Source organism: Stegostoma tigrinum, chromosome 5 (assembly GCF_030684315.1).
Source record: "Stegostoma tigrinum isolate sSteTig4 chromosome 5, sSteTig4.hap1, whole genome shotgun sequence".
NCBI lineage: Eukaryota > Metazoa > Chordata > Chondrichthyes > Orectolobiformes > Stegostomatidae > Stegostoma > Stegostoma tigrinum.
In genome coordinates, this window is record NC_081358.1 from 113,130,758 (window position 1) to 113,151,163 (window position 20,406).

At 42.8% G+C, this 20,406-nt stretch overlaps 1 protein-coding gene across 3 annotated transcripts in view; it reads left to right on the forward strand.

The window, feature by feature from the left end:
* Positions 1 to 20,406, forward strand: part of LOC125451651 (receptor-type tyrosine-protein phosphatase mu-like) — an 820,886-nt gene that overhangs the window by 134,154 nt on the left and 666,326 nt on the right. For all 3 annotated transcript variants that reach the window (XM_059646218.1, XM_059646219.1, XM_059646220.1), the window contains exon 2: positions 20,130 to 20,255. In XM_059646218.1, the coding sequence (XP_059502201.1) occupies positions 20,130 to 20,255 (126 nt within the window). The remainder of the gene's footprint in view (positions 1 to 20,129; positions 20,256 to 20,406) is intronic.

A 20,406-nucleotide genomic window follows, 5' to 3' on the forward strand; every position in this document is an offset into this window, starting at 1 on the left:
AGGTTATAGTCCAACAGGTTTATACTTGAAAACAAAAGCTTTTCGCCTGAAGAAAAGCTGAGCTAAGAAAGCCTGCGTTTTCAAATAGACCTGTTGGACCATAACCCTGGTGTCGTGTGATTTTGAATTTGTTTTATCTCATCAGGAGTGGGGGAGCATTGTCTAGCAAACAGCAGATAGTCTTGGAACAATCCTGGACTTGGAAGGGGTGAATTAACCATGGCTCCAGCTTAATGTTCAACAAAGGTTTGTAGCTTGGGTTGCGGTTGGAGTTTGTTGGTTGGTTCACCGAGCTGACTGGTTTTCATGTAAATGTTTCGTCTCCCTTCTGAGTGACATTGTCAGTGCCTGTGTAGACGCCGTTGAAGTGCTGTTGTTCAGAGCAGGAGAGAAGAACAGCACTTCAACGGTGACTAAACAGCACTGACAGTGTCACCTAGAAGGGAGTCTAGGCCCGAAACGTCAGCTTTTGTGCTCCTAAAAATGCTGCTTGGCCAGCTGTGTTCATTCAGCTCCACACTTTGTTAGCTTGATGAACTGATCCTAATTATTAACTGTTTCTTTGTTGCTGAATAGCAAGCACACACTCACAGTTTGGCTACAAACATGGAAAATGGCTATCTGAGTATGTTGGCCATGGAATGATAACCCAGAACCTCCACAGTAAAGGCTGAAAAACAGAAGGAATTTTGATAATTTAATGCTTCAGGGAACAATGCTTCCTCCTTATGCAATTTACATGGATTTTTTTAAATGAATCAATCTGCCATTGACAGAGCATAATTTTAGTGTAAACAAACAAGATTTTGAAAGCTGGACATTATTTCCAAACCATAGAGTGATGATCCAGAGATGAGGAGCTTAAAAAAAGAACAAAGACTGGCTAATCCCTTATCTGAGCCTTTGTGATGTAGCAGGTTGTGAGCATGTGAAGAAACAGCTGGAAATGTGATTGAATAAATGGAAAAAAGATTAACCATGGAAATCAGCCTTCAAACATTTATTTGTCAGAATCAGTGCGAGCGCTCTGCTTTCAGACTAGTCGTGATATTAAGAGTGACATTCTCAATCCATCCGAAAGTCCAAACACTGACAACTGCTATTGACACAATCAATCTAGTAGAAACTTCTAATGTGACTGGTCTTGCACGATTTGTCGAAAATGGTCCTGCATTTCCCAAATGGATATAGCAGAAAGATTTTGAGTTTAAGCAGACAGTGGATGGAGGAGTCATCAGACATTGGTTTTAAATTACCTGAGATTGCTTTGTGGTTTCTGTCCTCTGGGAAACACAAAGACAAGATGTTCGTTTAAGTGACTAGCACTGTGGAGGATGATTGAGCAAAAAGCACGCTTGTGGTTTACTGTGCTGAAGCTAAAAGGCACATGAAAGACTGATAAAAGCTGAGTAGGCAGAACAAAGACAGAGGGAACATTGCTGCATTTCTTAATATTGTGTCAGGTGAAGTGCCAATCACAACGCTGTTTATTTCCTTCCTGTCCTGAATGTGCCAACTCTGGGGAGGGCATAGTTAACAGATATTGGCTGTCCAGTCCTACTGGATAGAAATCATCCCATAAGACTAGACAGTGAACTGGCTACGTCACTGATAAGGACATCATAATCACTCATATTGCCAGTGACATCCACACACATCCACTTCATTATGGGCTAGAGGAACTGGGAAAGGAGAAGGAATGACCTTGCATTTATATCACACCTGTCACAACCTCAGTACATCCTAAAACCGATGATGTACCTTTGAAGTGCAGTCAATATAGCAAATGGAGCAACCAGTTTTCATACAGATAGATCCCACAAATAACAATGCATTAGTGACTATATCATGTGTTTTTAGTGAAATGGGTTGAATGGTACAAGTTGACATAAGAATGTAAAAAAAGAGCAGCAGAAGCTGGCTACTCAGCCCCTTTGAGCCTGTTCTTTCCCTCAATAAGATCTTACCTGATTTTCTACCTCGGCTTCCTTCAAATTCCAGCCCCATATCCCGTGATTCTCTTAGTTTAAAAGAATTTGTTGACTCTTACCTTGAATATGCTCAACATGTGAACATTCACAACTCTTAGTCAAGTTTAGGGAAGAGATTTCTCCACATTTATCTCATTCTATATGTCCCAGCCCCTTTTTGGATATTGTGGATCCTTCGTTCTGGACTCCTTAACCCAATGAAAACATCCTCCCAGCATGTACTATGCTTTAAAATATTATAGATTTCAATGACATCATTACTCACTCTTCTAAAATCCAGAGAATTTACAACCATTACTTAATCTTATGTAAGGAGGCCAAATCAGTCAAGAGATAATGGGAACTGCAGATGCTGGAGATTCCAAGATAATAAAATGTGAGGCTGGATGAACACAGCAGGCCAAGCAGCATCTCAGGAGCACAAAAGCTGACGTTTCGGGCCTAGACCCTTCATCAGAGAGGGGGATGGGGGGAGGGAACTGGAATAAATAGGGAGAGAGGGGGAGGCGGACCGAAGATGGAGAGTAAAGAAGATAGCTCCACCTATCTTCTTTACTCTCCATCTTCGGTCCGCCTCCCCCTCTCTCCCTATTTATTCCAGTTCCCTCCCCCCATCCCCCTCTCTGATGAAGGGTCTAGGCCCGAAACGTCAGCTTTTGTGCTCCTGAGATGCTGCTTGGCCTGCTGTGTTCATCCAGCCTCACAAATCAGTCAAGAGTGCTTCAGGTTCCATCCAACCTGGCCACCATTGCACCAAGACTTCTTTATCCATTCTCCAGCACCCCCTTTTCAGAAGAAAGAAAAGAAAGGCTTGCATTTAGAATTGTTGTGTATCACTTGGCTTATTAATGCTGAACTTGATGGCTAGCTTTCTGTGATTCTTGTGCCATTATCCCTAGGTCCTTCTGATTACTAATGTTATCTAGCCCCTCACCATTCAAAGGGTCTTCTAACTTTCATGTTTTCCAAACTGGCTGGATAACATCACGTTCTACTTCATCTGACTTATTCTTATCTTCTTTATCCTATCTAAACCCTTTGTCTCTTTACACAACTTCTTTTGCATGGACCAGGATACTGGGAGAAAATTATTGTTTGAGGGCTGTCATAGTATCTAAGATACATGAGTGAGATAATAATGCTATAGTTTTACAAGTCACCATAGAGTCAGCAATAACTTCAGCCTTGTCTCAGAGGGTCAGCTTGTGTTTGAGTGGCCAAATTCTGATGGATGGTATACTGAATCGTCTACCATAGCAACAAGAGAGCTATCCATTGAATCAGGGCTGTCGCTACAGAATCCCAGTGGGGATATTTCTTAATCAACCCGTTCAGCCATAAAGCAGGTGGGACTTGAACCTGGACCTTCTGACTTAGAGAGAGGGACACTGCCACTGTGCCACAAGAGTTCTGAAGTTCCAGTCAATTTTCACTTGTAGGCAAGTCATGCCTGAAACTTCTTGTGGCGCACTCACCAAATCAGCACATTTTGCGCATTGTCATTGTGATGTATATGGCTCACTTCCAGAACAGATGGTACATCATGATCGCTGGGCCATTGGGATTCTGTATCTCACTAACTCTGTGCTGCCCCCATCCCCTCCCTCCCCACTCCCAATTCACTGTAATTATTTTACCACTTCTAAAATTACCCTGTCATTGTACGAATTTTAATAGGTGATGGAAAAGGTCACAGCAAATTGCAGTTATCAAGGGGAGAAAGGTAAAACACTTGAAGGCCAAAGTAATGAATGAATGAAATTTTCATGACAATTGCGTCTCTCAGCAGTCTGTGAAGGGGGTGGGAGTGTAGACAGAATTCCAAAGGCATTGATTTTAATATAAAATAGTGAGTAAATGCAATTTGAATCAATTCATGAGCTGCCTCTGCGCTCTGAGTAGAGAATTGAATAAGTCATTTGTTAAAATAAGAACTTGTAAGCATTCAAAATTACATCTAGATGTTGATGGTGATAGCTACCTTGGAAAAAAAATTACCTGAGGTACAAGATAATAGTTTTAATCTGGAGTACTGAAGCACTCTGATATTGTGCTTTTTGTTCTCTCTACATTGACCAGCACACTGCAAATCGATGAATTGGGAAATAGTCAGAGCATTGTGCCTCATGGTAACTGTTAGAAAACAATTAATAATGTAAAGTTTCATAGAATGAATTCCCAACTTATATATTTTAATAACAGAGTCTTGGGTCTTGTGGGAGCATTGCTGCAAATTTTTACACAGCACTGAATTTGGAATTGATGATCGCAAAACATCAAAGAAGAAAATTATGAATATAAAATGACAGGGACTTAGGCTGTATTGTACATTATGAGCTCCTTTACTGCAATTTGTGATGGTCACATTATTATTCTGGTATCTGTGTCACTGCCCCTATATAATAGAACAATCATTGGAAGAACATTAGGTCCTTTGTGACAGTCCATTAGATATAGTTCCATCCCTTGATGGTTTAAAAAGAACTACTGACTGAACTAATTGTGGGTACATGGTATCTGAGAGTCGGTTTTTCTATTTCTTTTTTATTTGTCTCTTGTTTAGTGTCTTGCTTGTGAAGAATGGCTGTCTTTGGTGTGCTGCAGGTTGGGAGATTGGTTTGTGGGGAGCTGTTGCTGGATCCGTGAAACTATGCCCAGCAAGGGTCAGGACACAGTGGTCCTGGGGTGCAAGACACTATTTTGTTTGTACGTTGTTTTTTTACCAATAAACATTCTGCCATCTCATGAATCACAGCAATTACATAAATGTGCAGCAATAGCATCTATCCCCTTCCTGACCTGAACAAAATCCTTGAGACAGCCCACACCATCACCACTGTGTTACGCTTTGGTAAAATGATTACTGAATTCCTTACTGCTCTATTAGTGATTATCCTGTATTTATGAGCCATTGTTTTAGACTTCCTCAGAAGGTGAAACATCTTTTCCTTATTATCACCTATCAACACTAGCATTCCCATCATTTTAATGATTCCCAGCAGGCCATCTCTGCAGTCTCTTCTTTTAATTTATTACAGTCAAACTTACAGCCAGTCTGAGTCAAGTTGATCTGTGCTGGGTGACTTAACCTCCCAATAGTGTACAATTTCCATTTGTAGAGTAAAGTTACTGATGTTTCAATGACTTACAATGCAGCTGTACCGAATGACGTTCTTGTCACAAGGCATTACTCTTGTGTCAGAGATAATGGGAACTGCAGATGCTGGAGACTCCAAGATAATAAAATGTGAGGCTGGATGAACACAGCAGGCCAAGCAGCATCCCAGGAGCACAAAAGCTGACGTTTCGGGCCTAGACCCTTCATCAGAGAGGGGGATGGGGGGAGGGAACTGGAATAAATAGGGAGAGAGGGGGAGGCGGACCGAAGATGGAGAGCAAAGAAGATAGGTGGAGAGGGTGTAGGTGGGGAGGTAGGGAGGGGATAGGTCAGTCCAGGGAAGACGGACAGGTCAAGGAGGTGGGATGAGGTTAGTAGGTAGCTGGGGGTGCGGCTGGGGGTGGGAGGAAGGGATGGGTGAGAGGAAGAACCGGTTAGGGAGGCAGAGACAGGTTGGACTGGTTTTGGGATGCAGTGGGTGGGGGGGAAGAGCTGGGCTGGTTGTGTGGTGCAGTGGGGGGAGGGGATGAACTGGGCTGGTTTAGGGATGCAGTGGGGGAAGGGGAGATTTTGAAACTGGTGAAGTCCATTGGACTCCATTTTCTCCCCTTTGGTCCAGGAACTCCCCACCTATGTCCGTGACACCACCCACGCCCTCCACCTCCTCCAGGACTTCCAATTCCCTGGCCCCCAACACCTCATATTCACCATGGACGTCCAGTCCCTGTACACCTGCATTCCGCATGGAGATGGCCTCAAGGCCCTCCGCTTCTTCCTGTCCCGCAGGCCCGACCAGGCCCCCTCCACCGACACTCTCATCCGCCTAGCGGAACTCGTCCTCACACTCAACAACTTCTCTTTTGACTCCTCCCACTTCCTACAGACTAAGGGGGTGGCCATGGGCACCCGCATGGGCCCCAGCTATGCCTGCCTCTTTGTAGGTTACGTGGAACAGTCCATCTTCCGCACCTACACAGGCCCCAAACCCCACCTCTTCCTCCGGTACATTGATGACTGTATCGGCGCCGCCTCTTGCTCCCCAGAGGAGCTCGAACAGTTCATCCACTTCACCAACACCTTCCACCCCAACCTTCAGTTCACCTGGGCCATCTCCAGCACATCCCTCACCTTCCTGGACCTCTCAGTCTCCATCTCAGGCAACCAGCTTGTAACTGATGTCCATTTCAAGCCCACCGACTCCCACAGCTACCTAGAATACACCTCCTCCCACCCACCCTCCTGCAAAAACTCCATCCCCTATTCCCAATTCCTCCGCCTCCGCCGCATCTGCTCCCACGATAAGACATTCCACTCCCGCACATCCCAGATGTCCAAGTTCTTTAAGGACCGCAACTTCCCCCCCACGGTGATTGAGAACGCCCTTGACCGCGTCTCCCGCATTTCCCGCGACACATCCCTCACACCCCGCCCCCGCCACAACCGCCCCAAGAGGATCCCCCTCGTTCTCACACACCACCCTACCAACCTCCGGATACAACGCATTATCCTCCGACACTTCCGCCATTTACAATCCGACCCCACCACCCAAGACATTTTTCCATCCCCACCCCTGTCTGCTTTCCGGAGAGACCACTCTCTCCGTGACTCCCTTGTTCGCTCCACACTGCCCTCCAACCCCACCACACCCGGCACCTTCCCCTGCAACCGCAGGAAATGCTACACTTGTCCCCACACCTCCTCCCTCACCCCCATCCCAGGCCCCAAGATGACATTCCACATTAAGCAGAGGTTCACCTGCACATCTGCCAATGTGGTATACTGCATCCACTGTACCCGGTGCGGCTTTCTCTACATTGGGGAAACCAAGCGGAGGCTTGGGGACCGCTTTGCAGAACACCTCCGCTCAGTCCGCAACAAACAACTGCACCTCCCAGTCGCAAACCATTTCCACTCCCCCTCCCATTCTCTTGATGACATGTCCATCATGGGCCTCCTGCACTGCCACAATGATGCCACCCGAAGGTTGCAGGAACAGCAACTCATATTCCGCCTGGGAACCCTGCAGCCATATGGTATCAATGTGGACTTCACCAGTTTCAAAATCTCCCCTTCCCCCACTGCATCCCTAAACCAGCCCAGTTCATCCCCTCCCCCCACTGCACCACACAACCAGCCCAGCTCTTCCCCCCCACCCACTGCATCCCAAAACCAGTCCAACCTGTCTCTGCCTCCCTAACCGGTTCTTCCTCTCACCCATCCCTTCCTCCCACCCCCAGCCGCACCCCCAGCTACCTACTAACCTCATCCCACCTCCTTGACCTGTCCGTCTTCCCTGGACTGACCTATCCCCTCCCTACCTCCCCACCTACACCCTCTCCACCTATCTTCTTTGCTCTCCATCTTCGGTCCGCCTCCCCCTCTCTCCCTATTTATTCCAGTTCCCTCCCCCCATCCCCCTCTCTGATGAAGGGTCTAGGCCCGAAACGTCAGCTTTTGTGCTCCTGGGATGCTGCTTGGCCTGCTGTGTTCATCCAGCCTCACATTTTATTATCATTACTCTTGTGTGTTGCTTTTTGTGCAACTTTTAATTGTCTAGCTGTTAAAATATGATGGAATGTACATCTCACATCAAAGGAAAGCAACTTGACCCGTCCATAAATAATATCTTCAACACTACTTCCAACAACAGCCCTGATTTCAACATTGCACACTGAGAGTCTGTCTACAAATGTTACCAGCAACTTTATTTGTTGCTTTAGTGTCTGTTTGTGGATGGGATAAGCATTCAGCCTGCTTGTGTACAGAGATAATGGGAACTGCAGATGCTGGAGAATCCAAGATAACAAAGTGTGAAGCTGGATGAACACAGCAGGCCAAGCAGCATCTTAGGAGCAAAAAAGCTGACGTTTCGGGCCTAGACCCGAAATGTCAGCTTTGTGCTCCTAGGATGCTGCTTGGCCTGCTGTGTTCATCCAGCTTCACACTTTGTTAGCCTGCTTGTGTTTACTGACAATGTGTTTTCCCAGTCATTAGTCATTGAGGATCTACTCTAGCACTTGAAAATGCTCTCCTGAGCTGCAAAGTCATAAAGCAGATCTGTCAAATTCCACGTGGCCATTGCTGCCCCAGTATTGTGCAACCCATCCAAAAACGCATATAGAGTAAGCTTCACTGATGATCAAAGGTGTTACTTCAACTGGAAGCAGTTAGCAGAGAGGGGTGGCAATAATCTGTACCACATACTCACTAATTACCTGTATTAGATATTTTGAATGGAATCTATAAAGAACAGTTATTCTAAATTCCCAAGTCAATCTCTGAAACCTGAGCTTTGGGAATTGCAAATGGCTCACATTTATCAGCAGGATCTTCGCTGCTGAGTTGAACAGCTCAGTTTAGGGATATTTGCCAGTACAGCATGCCGACCTCAGTTGAAAGGCTCAGTTAAATCCAAGTTTTGCTGTTGGAAGACAGGGTGGGATTGAGTTGGAGCCATTAACTCTGGAAGCAGACCCTGGTTGACTATGAGGGAATTGCCATGATGGGCTGGTTAGAAAACCTGGGCAGTTCCCCATAACTCTGTCCCTGTAATTCCCATTGGAGGTACACTCTTTAACTCTCATTCCTCATATTCTATCAACCCCTATACCACCTAATGTGCCAACTGATGTCCTCTTCGACACATCCTTTCTCTTACCCATCCTGTATCCTCCTGGGGTCTTTAAACCAAAGAGGGTCTATTAAGTTGGGACACTTTCCAGTTTAACCTATCTATTTTATTAATTGAACATCTTGCCCATAACATTGGCTGGAGTGCCAACTTTTGTGGGAGATGTCAAGTTTCAATCTGACACGTGGATGGGCATAAAGAATCTCATGGCCAATATTTACCCCTCAGCAACTATAGATCAATTGTCTAGCCATTGGCATATTACTGTTTGCGGAAACTTGTTTTGCACAAATGGTTGATGTTGAAATATGTCCACAGAGGCCAATAACCCATCATCAAGTCACCCTTTATTTACGTGTGGAGAGTCCTTGACACTGGTCCAGCTCCCCCAGGGCCAACTCTCATAGTAAATAGAACCCCTGACACTCCTGTTTATATCTCTCAGCCAGGGCTCCCTGATTGGACCAGATTAACAGCTTCAATCAGGGAACACATTGTTATCTCAGATTCTCCAGTATCGGCAGTTCCTACTATCTCTGTCACACGTTCTATGAGATCCACTTGGGTGACCTTGTTACAATAACTACAGATGTGTCTCTTGACATTAGCGCTGACTCCTGTTATGGTCATGAAAGGTACTAAATAACTCCTAGACATATATCTCCATTTCGTTGAGGTAAATAAAGCTAAAATGATCATATTTTACCATTTCATTGAGCTGTCAGTTGATGAGCTGTTTTTTGATAGAAGGCATCATTTGCATTTGCTTACTGCAGTTTTGAAGCTGATTGACTTTAGTATGCCCTACAAATACCAGCAGCTTGCCTGCATCATAAAATTGGGATGGCATTCCAATCTACCCAATGCATCTTTACTGATCGAAATAAGATAACTGCCCCTGTAGCTCTCACAATGAATCAACACAATATGAAACAATAGTAGAGTAAGACTGCTGTAGGGTAAACAAGGCTACAATTTAAAGAGTAAAGAATCTTAGAGTGATTCTGCACAAAAGAAAATCATTTGGCCTTTTGAAAGAAATTTTCAATTCATTGCACTCACCTGTCAAATAGTTCTGACTTTCCTTCCTCTCTACAACAATAGGAGCAGTTCACATACAGAGTTCTCCCTTGTTGCATTTTTATGCAAATATAGCCATTATTATTCAGGTGCCAGTAATACAACAGGGGCAATTGCCTGGATTTTGTGAGATAAAGTCTTGCACTTTTCATTTAAATGAGCCTCCAAGAAATCATGTCAAAGTATGTAAGAAAGTCTGGACTGGGAACAGGCCATTTGCTCTTTATGACTGAGTACTATTAATCCTATAGAGATTTTCTACATGCTGCATAATCATGACAGGGGAAATTTCACTCCTAATTCAAAGTCAGTCCAGAAAATCTGTATAGCCTCACTACATCCATGGTTTGGTTTCCATACAATGGCCTGTAAAAATATTCATTTATCCTCTCCGCAAACAATTTTGCCATTCAGGTGGATTTGAAATTGTAGTATATATAATGCAAGAAGTGGCTATGCACAAGACATATCAATTTTGGTGTCCAATTCTAGCCTCCTCCAAATTTTTCTCATCCACCTCTATCAGTATAGTCCTCCATTCCCTTCTCATTACTTTTGACTAGCTCACTCTTAAATGCATTTAAAGCATTTCTTAATCATCTGCACTACACCTCCTCTGATAATGATATCCTATCATGGCAGGCTCAGCTGGAAGATTGAGATGCATGGGATCCACGGTGACTTGGCCACATAGTTTCAGAATTGGCTTGCCCATAGAAGACAGAGGATAGTGATGGGATAGTGTTTTTCTTGCTGAAAGCCTGTTACTAGCAGTGTTCTGCAGGGATCCGTACAGGAACCCCTGCTGTTTGTGACATATATAAATGACTTGGATGAAAAGGTAGATGGGTGGGTTAGTAAGTTTGCAGATGATACAAAGATTGGTGGAGTTGTAGATTGTGTAGAAGGTTGTCAAAGGATACAATGGGATATTGATCAGTTGTAGATATGGGTGAAGAAATGGCAGACAGAATTTCAATTATGTAAGTGTGAGGTGATGCATTTTAGGAAAACAAATGTTAATGAAAAGTATACAGTTAATGTCTGGACACTGAACAGTAATTATGTACAGAGGGATCTTGGAGTTCAAGTCAATATCTCCCTGAAAGTGGCCACACAAGTCGATAAGGTGGTAAAGAAGCTATATGGCATGCTTGGCTCTATTGTATGGGGAATTGAGTATAAGAATCAGGATGTCATGTTGCAACTTTGTAAGACATTAGTTAGGCCACACTTAGAGTATCGCATTCACTCCTGAACCCCACTTATAGGAAGGATATAGAGGCTTTGGAGAGGGTGTAGAAGAAATGACCAGGTTGCTGCCTGGATTAGAGGGTATGAGCTATAAGGACAGGTTAGAAAAACTTGCGTTTAAGATTAAGGCGAAAATTTTAATGGAGATGTGAGGGGCAGGTTTTTAAACACAGAAAGTGTTAGGAGTCTGGAACGCACCGGGGTAGTGGTGGAGACAAGTATGATAGGGGCGTATAAGGGACATTTAGGTAAGCACATGAATATGCAAGGAATGGAGGGATATGGACCAAGGACAGGCAAAGTGTTTGGTTTAATTTGGCATCATGTTCGGCACAACATCATTTACAGTGCTGTGTTCCATGAACTTTGTAATATGACAAAGAGAATTGTGTTCTTGCCAAAGTTCAATGCAATTTTAATTTCTTTGCTCTTCTGTTCTACTTAACCTACTTCAGCTATAAAATGAAATCTGTGAATAATGGAAATCAGAAATGAAAAACAGAAAACACTGGAAGTGCACAGCAGGCCATAATCTAAAAGTATATAATAGGTTAATATTTTGGTTAGAAACTTCCAGTCATTTTCTCAGTTTTGTTTCTTGCTTCTTGATTTAAGTATATAATGTTCTTCTTGCTAATCGCTTGTTCACATTGTGGTGAATCCCCAAATGGAAACAAAGCGTTTTTAAGTTCTGACAAATAATGGGCAATCAAATCCTACTTGTTAGTCTGACACTTTCTTGACAAATTTACAGTCACCCCTCACTGCCTGAATAAAACAGGACTGCTGACCACAAAGACCTGTTCTCAGAGATTGTTCTCGGATTTGGATCTGATGTCTTTTGATGGAAATCTGTTTGACAGGTCAAAAATTGGACAAGAGCCAAGATAATGTTAGCAAGATAGTTTAACAATAGGTTTGGAAGTTTAGCGCAAGAGTGGCAGTAAATCATCAGCTACTGATATTTTAAAATGCAAACTCAGTTCATGAACTTGGAGCTCAATTGCATTCTTCTTTAAACACGATGACTTGCATTTGTATAGCACCTTTCATGATCTCAGAATTTCTCAAATTCCCTTTACAACCAATAAAGCATAATCACTTTTCTAATGTTGGAGATGTGACACCAATTTCTCACAGCAAGGTCCTAAAACAAATGTTATAAAGGCCAGATAATCTGTTTTTATTGATACTGGTTAAGTGCCAATTATTGACCAGATACTGTGAGACAGCCCTGCTCTTCTTTGAACTAGTGCTGTGGCATCTTTTATATCCACTCGAGAGGGCAGACACTGCTTGAATCAACATCTCAAGCCACATAGTTCCTCAGTATTTCACTGGATGTCCAGTCTCATTTGTTCAAATCTCTGGAGTGGGACTTGAACTCATGACCTTCTGGCTTAAAGGTGAGAGCACTTCCCCTTGAATCAGCTGTGGTTTAACCTAATCTAACGTTCACCATCTGTCACCTTGCTTCCTTTTGAATCGCTGCTCACATCCTCAGCCTCTGAACTCTGGTTCTGAGTCACTGTAACTATTGTGACCAATAGCTCTGAAGATCTGGTGTTTAATGGACTTAAAATGAAGTCACTCACAATTCTCACTTTGCAAAAGTGGTCTTTTCAGGTTCACATAAGTATTGCTTTGAGGTATTCCAATTGTAGAGTCAAATTGCTCTTGTAGCCATTTTGAAACTGGCAATATTAGATATATGGATTTGATATCACCATTTTCAATTATTTTTGTGAAGCTTCATTGTTTGGTTAATCTGATTTTAGGCATTTAATTGTTTTCTGTATGCTAAGGTTATTGTCTGAAAAAGAAGAAAAGAAAGGAAATGTACGATAATAAAAGAAGCAGGAAGAGGTGAAAATTAAGGTCTTGAATACAAAAATTTTTGAGGGCAGGAGGAAAATAATTAGAAAAGGAAAAGCACTTTCAGAAGAACGAGTCTTAAACATGGACAAATCACCAGTGGGCCACAGTTAGACTGTTGTCTCTTTGATGCAAAAATTTAAGAAAGAAATCAAGATTGTTGAGAGATTTACCAGTTTGATAACAGTATTAGACCTTTAGTTAAAAGAGAGTTGGCTACAGAATCTGAACAAAGAAGGTTAAGAAAGAATAAAAAAAGGAATTGCTTGAAAAGCTGAGCAGGTCTGACAACATCTGTGTAGAGAAATCAGAGTTAACGTATGGGGTTGAGTGACCCTTCCTCAGAACATTTTAAAAAAGGAACTTAGCAAAGTGCTCTAAACCTTGAGGAGCATTGATAGTAAATAATGAAACCCTGATTCCAGTAGGCAGTGAGTCAGTAACTAGAGGCATAATGACTAAATTACTGTCAGAAGAAAAAGCTACAATTGTTTTCAGATGAGCAATTGTTTGGGAATTTCCAAACAAAAAGGGTGGGATCAGAATCCATAAGAATTCTTAAAGGGAGAATAGATAAAAATCCAAAATGAACATTTAATAAGTATCGCGGAAAGAATGGGAACTGGGATTGGGATAGCTCAGGCATAGGACTGATAAGCAGAATTTCCTCCTTCTACAGTCCAAACTTCTGTCTGCCTGTGATCTCTGATAGTAACAGTGGCTCCAAAGCAAGTCAGTGAAATATCCAGACAAGTTATTCAGAAAGTTACAACTAGTCAGGACAGCTATAATTCTCTGAGCAACATAATTACTTGTTTACACATTAGCTATGCTATGCAATTCATGTCAAGCTTCAACTTGCCTTTCAGAACATTTCCCCAGATGAATAGTCAGAGGGATTGATTGTTATCTGGCATCAGTTGATTTAATTAGGGTCACTAAAAAAATAACTGTCCTGATGGTGATACTTTGTCTGATAATCCTTGCATTCTTGTACAGAAGCTTTTCGGCTTTTGGCCTCTCTTCAGTAGACACTCATAACCGGATGTGTGAGCAGATGTGGATATGAACTGAAGCCTTCCACTTCAAGATGCAGCTTTTGTAGCACTAATGGGATTGTTCTGTTGCTGTATAAAACATGATCAGCATGTATTGGATTAAAAGCCAAATGCTCAGGAACAAACATGAATGCTTCTTGGGATACAGTCCTCAGAGTGGAGACTTTGTTCAAAAATGATATTGATATTTAACAATTCACACTTCTCAATCCCACTTGTAGTTCAGGACCTCTATAGCTTCACAGGAATGGTCCCTTCAAAAGCTGGAGAGAGAAAATAAAATCATTCTTCAGAAACTTAAAGGAACAGCTTGGAGGAAAGAAAAGTGTGTAAATAACTATTTATCTTAAGAGGATTTTAAGTCATTGTAAAAAATCTTAATGTTATTCTACCAAACATAGCCCATCTGTTCAAGTACTATTCTGTCCATCACAGAAGTCCATCATTTATCATCAGGGTCTTCCCTGTGAGAATTCCAGTCATTAAACATATGTTCCACCTGAGCAAACAATAGCCCTAAACTGGATATCATTTGCAAGAATCCCTACCTTTCTGTTGCTATCAAAATTAATATGTACAATAAACTAAATTTAATAAAATTTCTGAAGATTTCCGAGGAAGGGTCTCGACCCGAAACGTCTAGCTTTCCTGCTCCTCTGATGCTGCTTGGCCCGCTGTGTTCATCCAGCTTCACACTGTGTTATCTTAAATTTAATAAAAGCCTTGTTCTATTTAAGAGCAGAATTTTCAACAAATGTCATCAAATGTGTAAATCTTTTGATTAAACTCAAGGTGTGTTTACATTACACACAGACTGTTTGAGGGTTGGAAAGTAGAGCTGCAATACAAATTTGAATTGAACCCTGTGGTCAGATTACACTTGGAGTACTGTGTACATATAAACATACAAATTAGAAGCAGTTGTAGGCACAAAAGCTGACGTTTCGGGCCTAGACCCTTCGTCAGAGAAGGGGATGGGGAGAGGGTTCTGGAATAAATAGGGAGAGAGGGGGAGGCGGACCGAAGATGGAGAGAAAAGAAGATAGGTGGAGAGGAGAGTATAGGTGGGGAATTAGGGAGAGGGTAGGTCAGTCCGGGGAGGACGGACGGGTCAAGGGGGCTGGATGAGGTGGGAAATGGAGGTGCGGCTTGAGGTGGGAGGAGGGGATAGGTGAGAGGAAGAACAGCTTAGGGAGGCGGGGACGAGCTGGGCTGATTTTGAGATGCAGTGGGGGAAGGGGAGATTTTGAAGCTTGTGAAGTCCACATTGATACCATTGGGCTGCAGGGTTCCCAAGCGGAATATGAGTTGCTGTTCCTGCAACCTTCGGGTGGCATCATTATGGCACTGCAGGAGGCCCATGATGGACATGTCATCTAAAGAATGGGAGGGGGAGTGGAAATGGTTCACAACTGGAAGGTGCAGTTGTTTATTGCGAACTGAGCGGAGGTGTTCTGCAGAGCAGTCCCCAAGCCTCCGCTTGGTTTCCCCAACGTAGAGGAAACCACACTGGGTACAGTGGATACAGTATACCACATTGGCAGATGTGCATCTTGGGACCTGGGATGGGGGTGAGGGAGGAGGTATGGGGGTAAGTGTAGCACTTCCTGCGGTTGCAGGGGAAGGTGCCGGGTGTGGTGGGGTTGGAGGGGAGTGTGGAGCGGACAAGGGAATCACAGAGAGAGTGGTCTCTCCAGAAGGCAGACAAGGGTGGGGATGGAAAAATGTCTTGGGTGGTGGTGTCGGATTGTAGATGGCGGAAGTGTCGGAGCATGATGCGTTGTATCTGGAGGTTGGTGGGGTGGTATGTGAGGACTAGGGGGATTCTCTTTTGGTGGTTATTGCGGGGGCATGGTGTGAGGGATGAGTTGCAGGAAATGCAGGAGACACGGTCGAGGGGGCGGGAGATGGGGGGATGTTGCGGTCCTGGAAGAACGCGGACATCTGGGATGTACGGGAGTGGAATGCCTCATCCTGGGAGCAGATGCGACAGGTTTCATCAGTGTAAAGAAGAGGTAACATTTTACGTCAGCTAATGCATGTTAGATGTGAGGCCTTCCTTCGAATGGGTTTGTGTTTTAGTCTGGAATCAGAGTGGTTTTCTTTCTAAAGTAGGAATTTATAAAATGCCTTTGACTGGCTGTCTATAAATTGTGTGTTTTTTTAAAAATAAGATGTATCTGCAAATACAAATTTTTCTCTTCAGAGATTAACATATATATGTGCGTGAGTTGGGGGGGGGGCAGAGTGTGTGAGGCAGAGAGGCAGAGAGGCACCTTCATCATCAGGTGCAGCTGGGAAAGCTTGAGAGATTTCACAGAAACCTGTTGGACTGGTGTTGTGTGACTCCTGACTTTGCCTGGACAAGTGCAGGTCCAGCAAAACTCAAACAACTTGACACCACCCAGGACAGTAATGACATTCGATCAACTCTCCAATCATTCTTAACATGTGTTCCAGCCACCAGCAAGGCACAGCGTCAAGTGTGTACCATCAGCAAGACAATACAGTGACTCACCAAGAATTATTGGACAACACTTTCCAAATCTGTAAATTCTTAAATTCAAGATGGACAAAAATTACAGGTGCATGAGAATACTTCTGCCTCTAAGTTCTCTTCAAGCTACAAATTGGAAATATTTTGCCATTCCTTCCCTGGGTAAAAATCAGAAATTCCCTCCTTAACAGTGCTGTGAGAATACACAACACCATTCGAATGGCTTGAAAAGCAACTCAACTCAGAAAAGTGCAATAAATGGGTCCTTGATAGTGATACCTACATCTCAGGAACAAACAAAAATGTTAGAAACATGAACAAGTATTACCAGTCAATTGATCAACATTGTAATATATATAAACTCATCTTTGCTCAGACAATTTCTGTCAAACCTGCATAAGGTCTTGATTGTCCCTTATGTACACATTAATATAGGTGAGTGTCCATTATACAAGTCACAACTTTTGTCTCAGATAATTTCCTTTGAGTGGCTAAAAATAGTAAAGCAAAAATGAGCTATTAGAGATTTTAAACATTACCAATACTCCTTGTAGTCGCAATTTTCCCTGCAGTGAAACACAGGCAGAACACAAACTGCTGGTGGCGAAAAAGGAAGGACAAAAGTACTTTCAGGAATGTGTGGCTGAGCAGTTGCAAAAGACCTCAACCATCTGGGTTGCTTGCTGAATTCATCCATTTGTGTACTGAATGAAAAGAATGTGATAGCTGAGCTGGTTTCAATGACTGGCTGTATTTATTGCTACAGTGAGAGGCTGAATCCAGACAGAGACAGAGATAATAAATGTACCTGCTTTTCTGGTACTTGTCTGTACAGTCTGTTTTTTTTGTTAGAAAGAAGAAAAACATCATCTTAAAGCATGAAACGTAGCAAATTGAGTGCTGAGCATTAATTTTTATCAATCCTCCTACGCGTTTTCCTAAGAGTAAATATTTCGAACATGTTAGAGCATAAACACATCCTTTACTTGTTAAATGATTGCAAAGCAGCAATTTATGTCAATGCAGATTTACTTAATTCCTGCACTGTGTTAATTTCCGCCCCCCCCCCCGATTTATGTTAGTTTTATAGCACCAGAGGGAGCTACAAAAAGTTTCAGTATTATTGTGTCATGTTCTTTATTGTTTCTTCACCTGCCAAATAATTTCATTTTGGAAGAACAAGATGTGGAAAGTTCAATGAGCGCTCGCAAACGACCTGTTTAAAATTCCACTGGCCAAGGATTGACAGTCTTGCTCATGCAGATGAGCTGTCTAACCTGGTCTTGTAAATTTGGGGGCCTCTGCATTTTTACTGATGGTTTCTCCAACAGTAACACCAGCTTACATCAGACATTGACACATGGATTCAGGAGACTGAAATGGATCAACAGGAGAGGTTTTAAAGAAGGTGCAGTTTGGGAGGCTGGAAGTTTTAAAGAAGGGATAGCAGTGCTTAGGGTCTAAACAGCTGAAGACATTGATGTCAAAAGTGGAACACAGAAAGCTATGAATGAGCAATACAGCATGCAGCAATCTAGGGGGGGGTTGTTGAAATAACTACACAGAGGTATCCCATCACTAAGCCATCCTTTCCTTACTTGTGCATAGCATACTAGCTTATGATCAGCCAGCTTGGAGTCAGTCCTTGACTGAGAAGATGCTAAATCCCTTGTTATATTGGTCGGCCAGGGCTTCCTGATTGGCCTGAGTTAATAACCCCCAGGCAGGATAGTCAACAAGATCCAAGATTACAAAGTGTGAAGCTGGATGAACACAGCAGGTCAAGCAGCATCTTAGGAGCACAAAAGCTGACGTTTCGGGCCTAGAACCTTCATCCGAGAGGGGGTGGGGAGAGGGTTCTGAAGTAAATAGGAGAGAGGGGGAAGATGGATTGAGGAAAACCAGCCGAGCTTGTCCCCACCTTCCTAACCTGTTCTTCCTCTCACCTATCCTCTCCTCCCACCTCAAGCCGCACTAACATTTCCCACCTACTAACCTCATCCCGCCTCCTTGACCTGTCCATCCTCCCTGGACTGACCTACCCCTCCCTACCTCCCCACCTATACTCTCCTCTCCCCCTATCTTCTCCTCTATCCATCTACGGTCCTCCACCCCCTCTCTCCCTATTTATTTCAGAGCCCTCTCCTTATCCCCCTCTCTGATGAAGGGTCTAGGCCCGAACTGTCAGCTTTTGTGCTCTTGCTTGGCCTGCAGTGTTCATCCAGCCCCACACTTTTGTTATCTTGGATTCTCCAGCATCTGCAGTTCCCATTATCTCTGGTCAACAAGATCCACCTGGTTCCAATCACTATAGTTGTGGCTCTAGAAAGATAGGAAAAGATGACATCATAAAGGGAACACAAAGATTGGAATTTTAAAATGGAGGCATTGGTAGAGCAAGAGCTTTTGTTCATCAGTGGGTGTGGGGCTAATGGTTGATTAAGTCTTGATGTGAAATGCAGGCAGCAAAGTTTTGGATGAGCTAAAGTCCATGGAGATTGAAAAATGACCAAGGCAATATTGGAATACTCAGTCGTCAACTGCTTGCACTAACCAGCTCACAAAATTTGGCCACCTCAATTCTTTGATTTATATCCAGCTCAACACTAGAAGTTATATTCAGCTTAACTGGATAGACAAAGTGGACATGTCAGAAATGCAAGATGGTTGGCATTTGTGCCATAGACAGGAAAGCAATCCAATTGAATAAATACGCTTGCATTCGTATAAATGTTAATTGATGATTGAGAATTGATAGCTCGTAGTTTTCCTTTCATTGTACACTTGAGCTTGAAAAATATTTAGTAATGATAGAAAATTTTCCTTCTTAAAATTCCCATTAAAGCAACTGAGCAAAAAAAAACCACATAACGCATGTGAGTGAAGTGTCAGATAGTTCAAAAATGCAGTGGGATAGCTTTATATTTATAACTTTGCAATCAGATATAGAATGCCTGTTTCATTTTACGCATGATTCTAGCAGGAAAAAGATTCATCCAGTCAGTGTGAAATCATTTAACCCAGATATCAGAAGTAAGAGAGCAATGTTTGAAGTGGTGCTATGGTAGTGGTCCAAACCTCTGAGCCAGGAGACATGGGTTCAATTCCCACCAGTTCCAGTGATATGTAATGACATTTCTGAACAGGTTAATTAGTAGAAGTCTATATCACCCAGCCCTCCAATCTGAATTTATTGCCTTTAGGCTGTCCCCTGACACTTGTTTGTGGACTTTACTTTTAGAAAATGGAAATTAAGAATGCATTTTCACATATCTTGGATAAAATTCATATCTTGGGCTAATCCTAATAAAAAAATGTAATAATTTGTTACTCAGCTTCAGTTTTTCATAAAATTAATGAAGGCAGGATCTCAATGGCATTGAGAGTTCTGCATGTATAATGGTGTTAAGATTGTCTGATTGGGCATTTTGTTTGAGTTATTGCATTAAAGATGACTTCAGTGTATTCTAGATGGGCAGACTATTCAGAGTGAAGAAAGGGCTGCCTAGTCACTTTATCAAAAGGAATTTTAATTAAAAACTCTGACTAAGAAGAAATGGAAGAATGCTTTTTAAATTAAAATGGATTTTCCTTTTGTTCATTTTTGTTTCCTCTGGTTCAACAGGAAGCTGTTCCTTTGATGAACCATTCAGTGATTGTGGGTACACCCAGGGAATGGAAGATAGTGACCTTGAGTGGGAGCAAATCAACACAATGGTGAAGCCTTCCATGGATCCATGGATGCCAACAGGTTTGTTTTATTAGTGGATCAAAGATGCGAATCTGATTGTTAAGTATGAGTTATTGTATCCTGTTTGATACCAAATGATAAAACCTTTATTTGTTGCAACATAGTGCTGGTGGTTATAATGCTTGCTGCTATGAAGTTCAATTGGAATTCT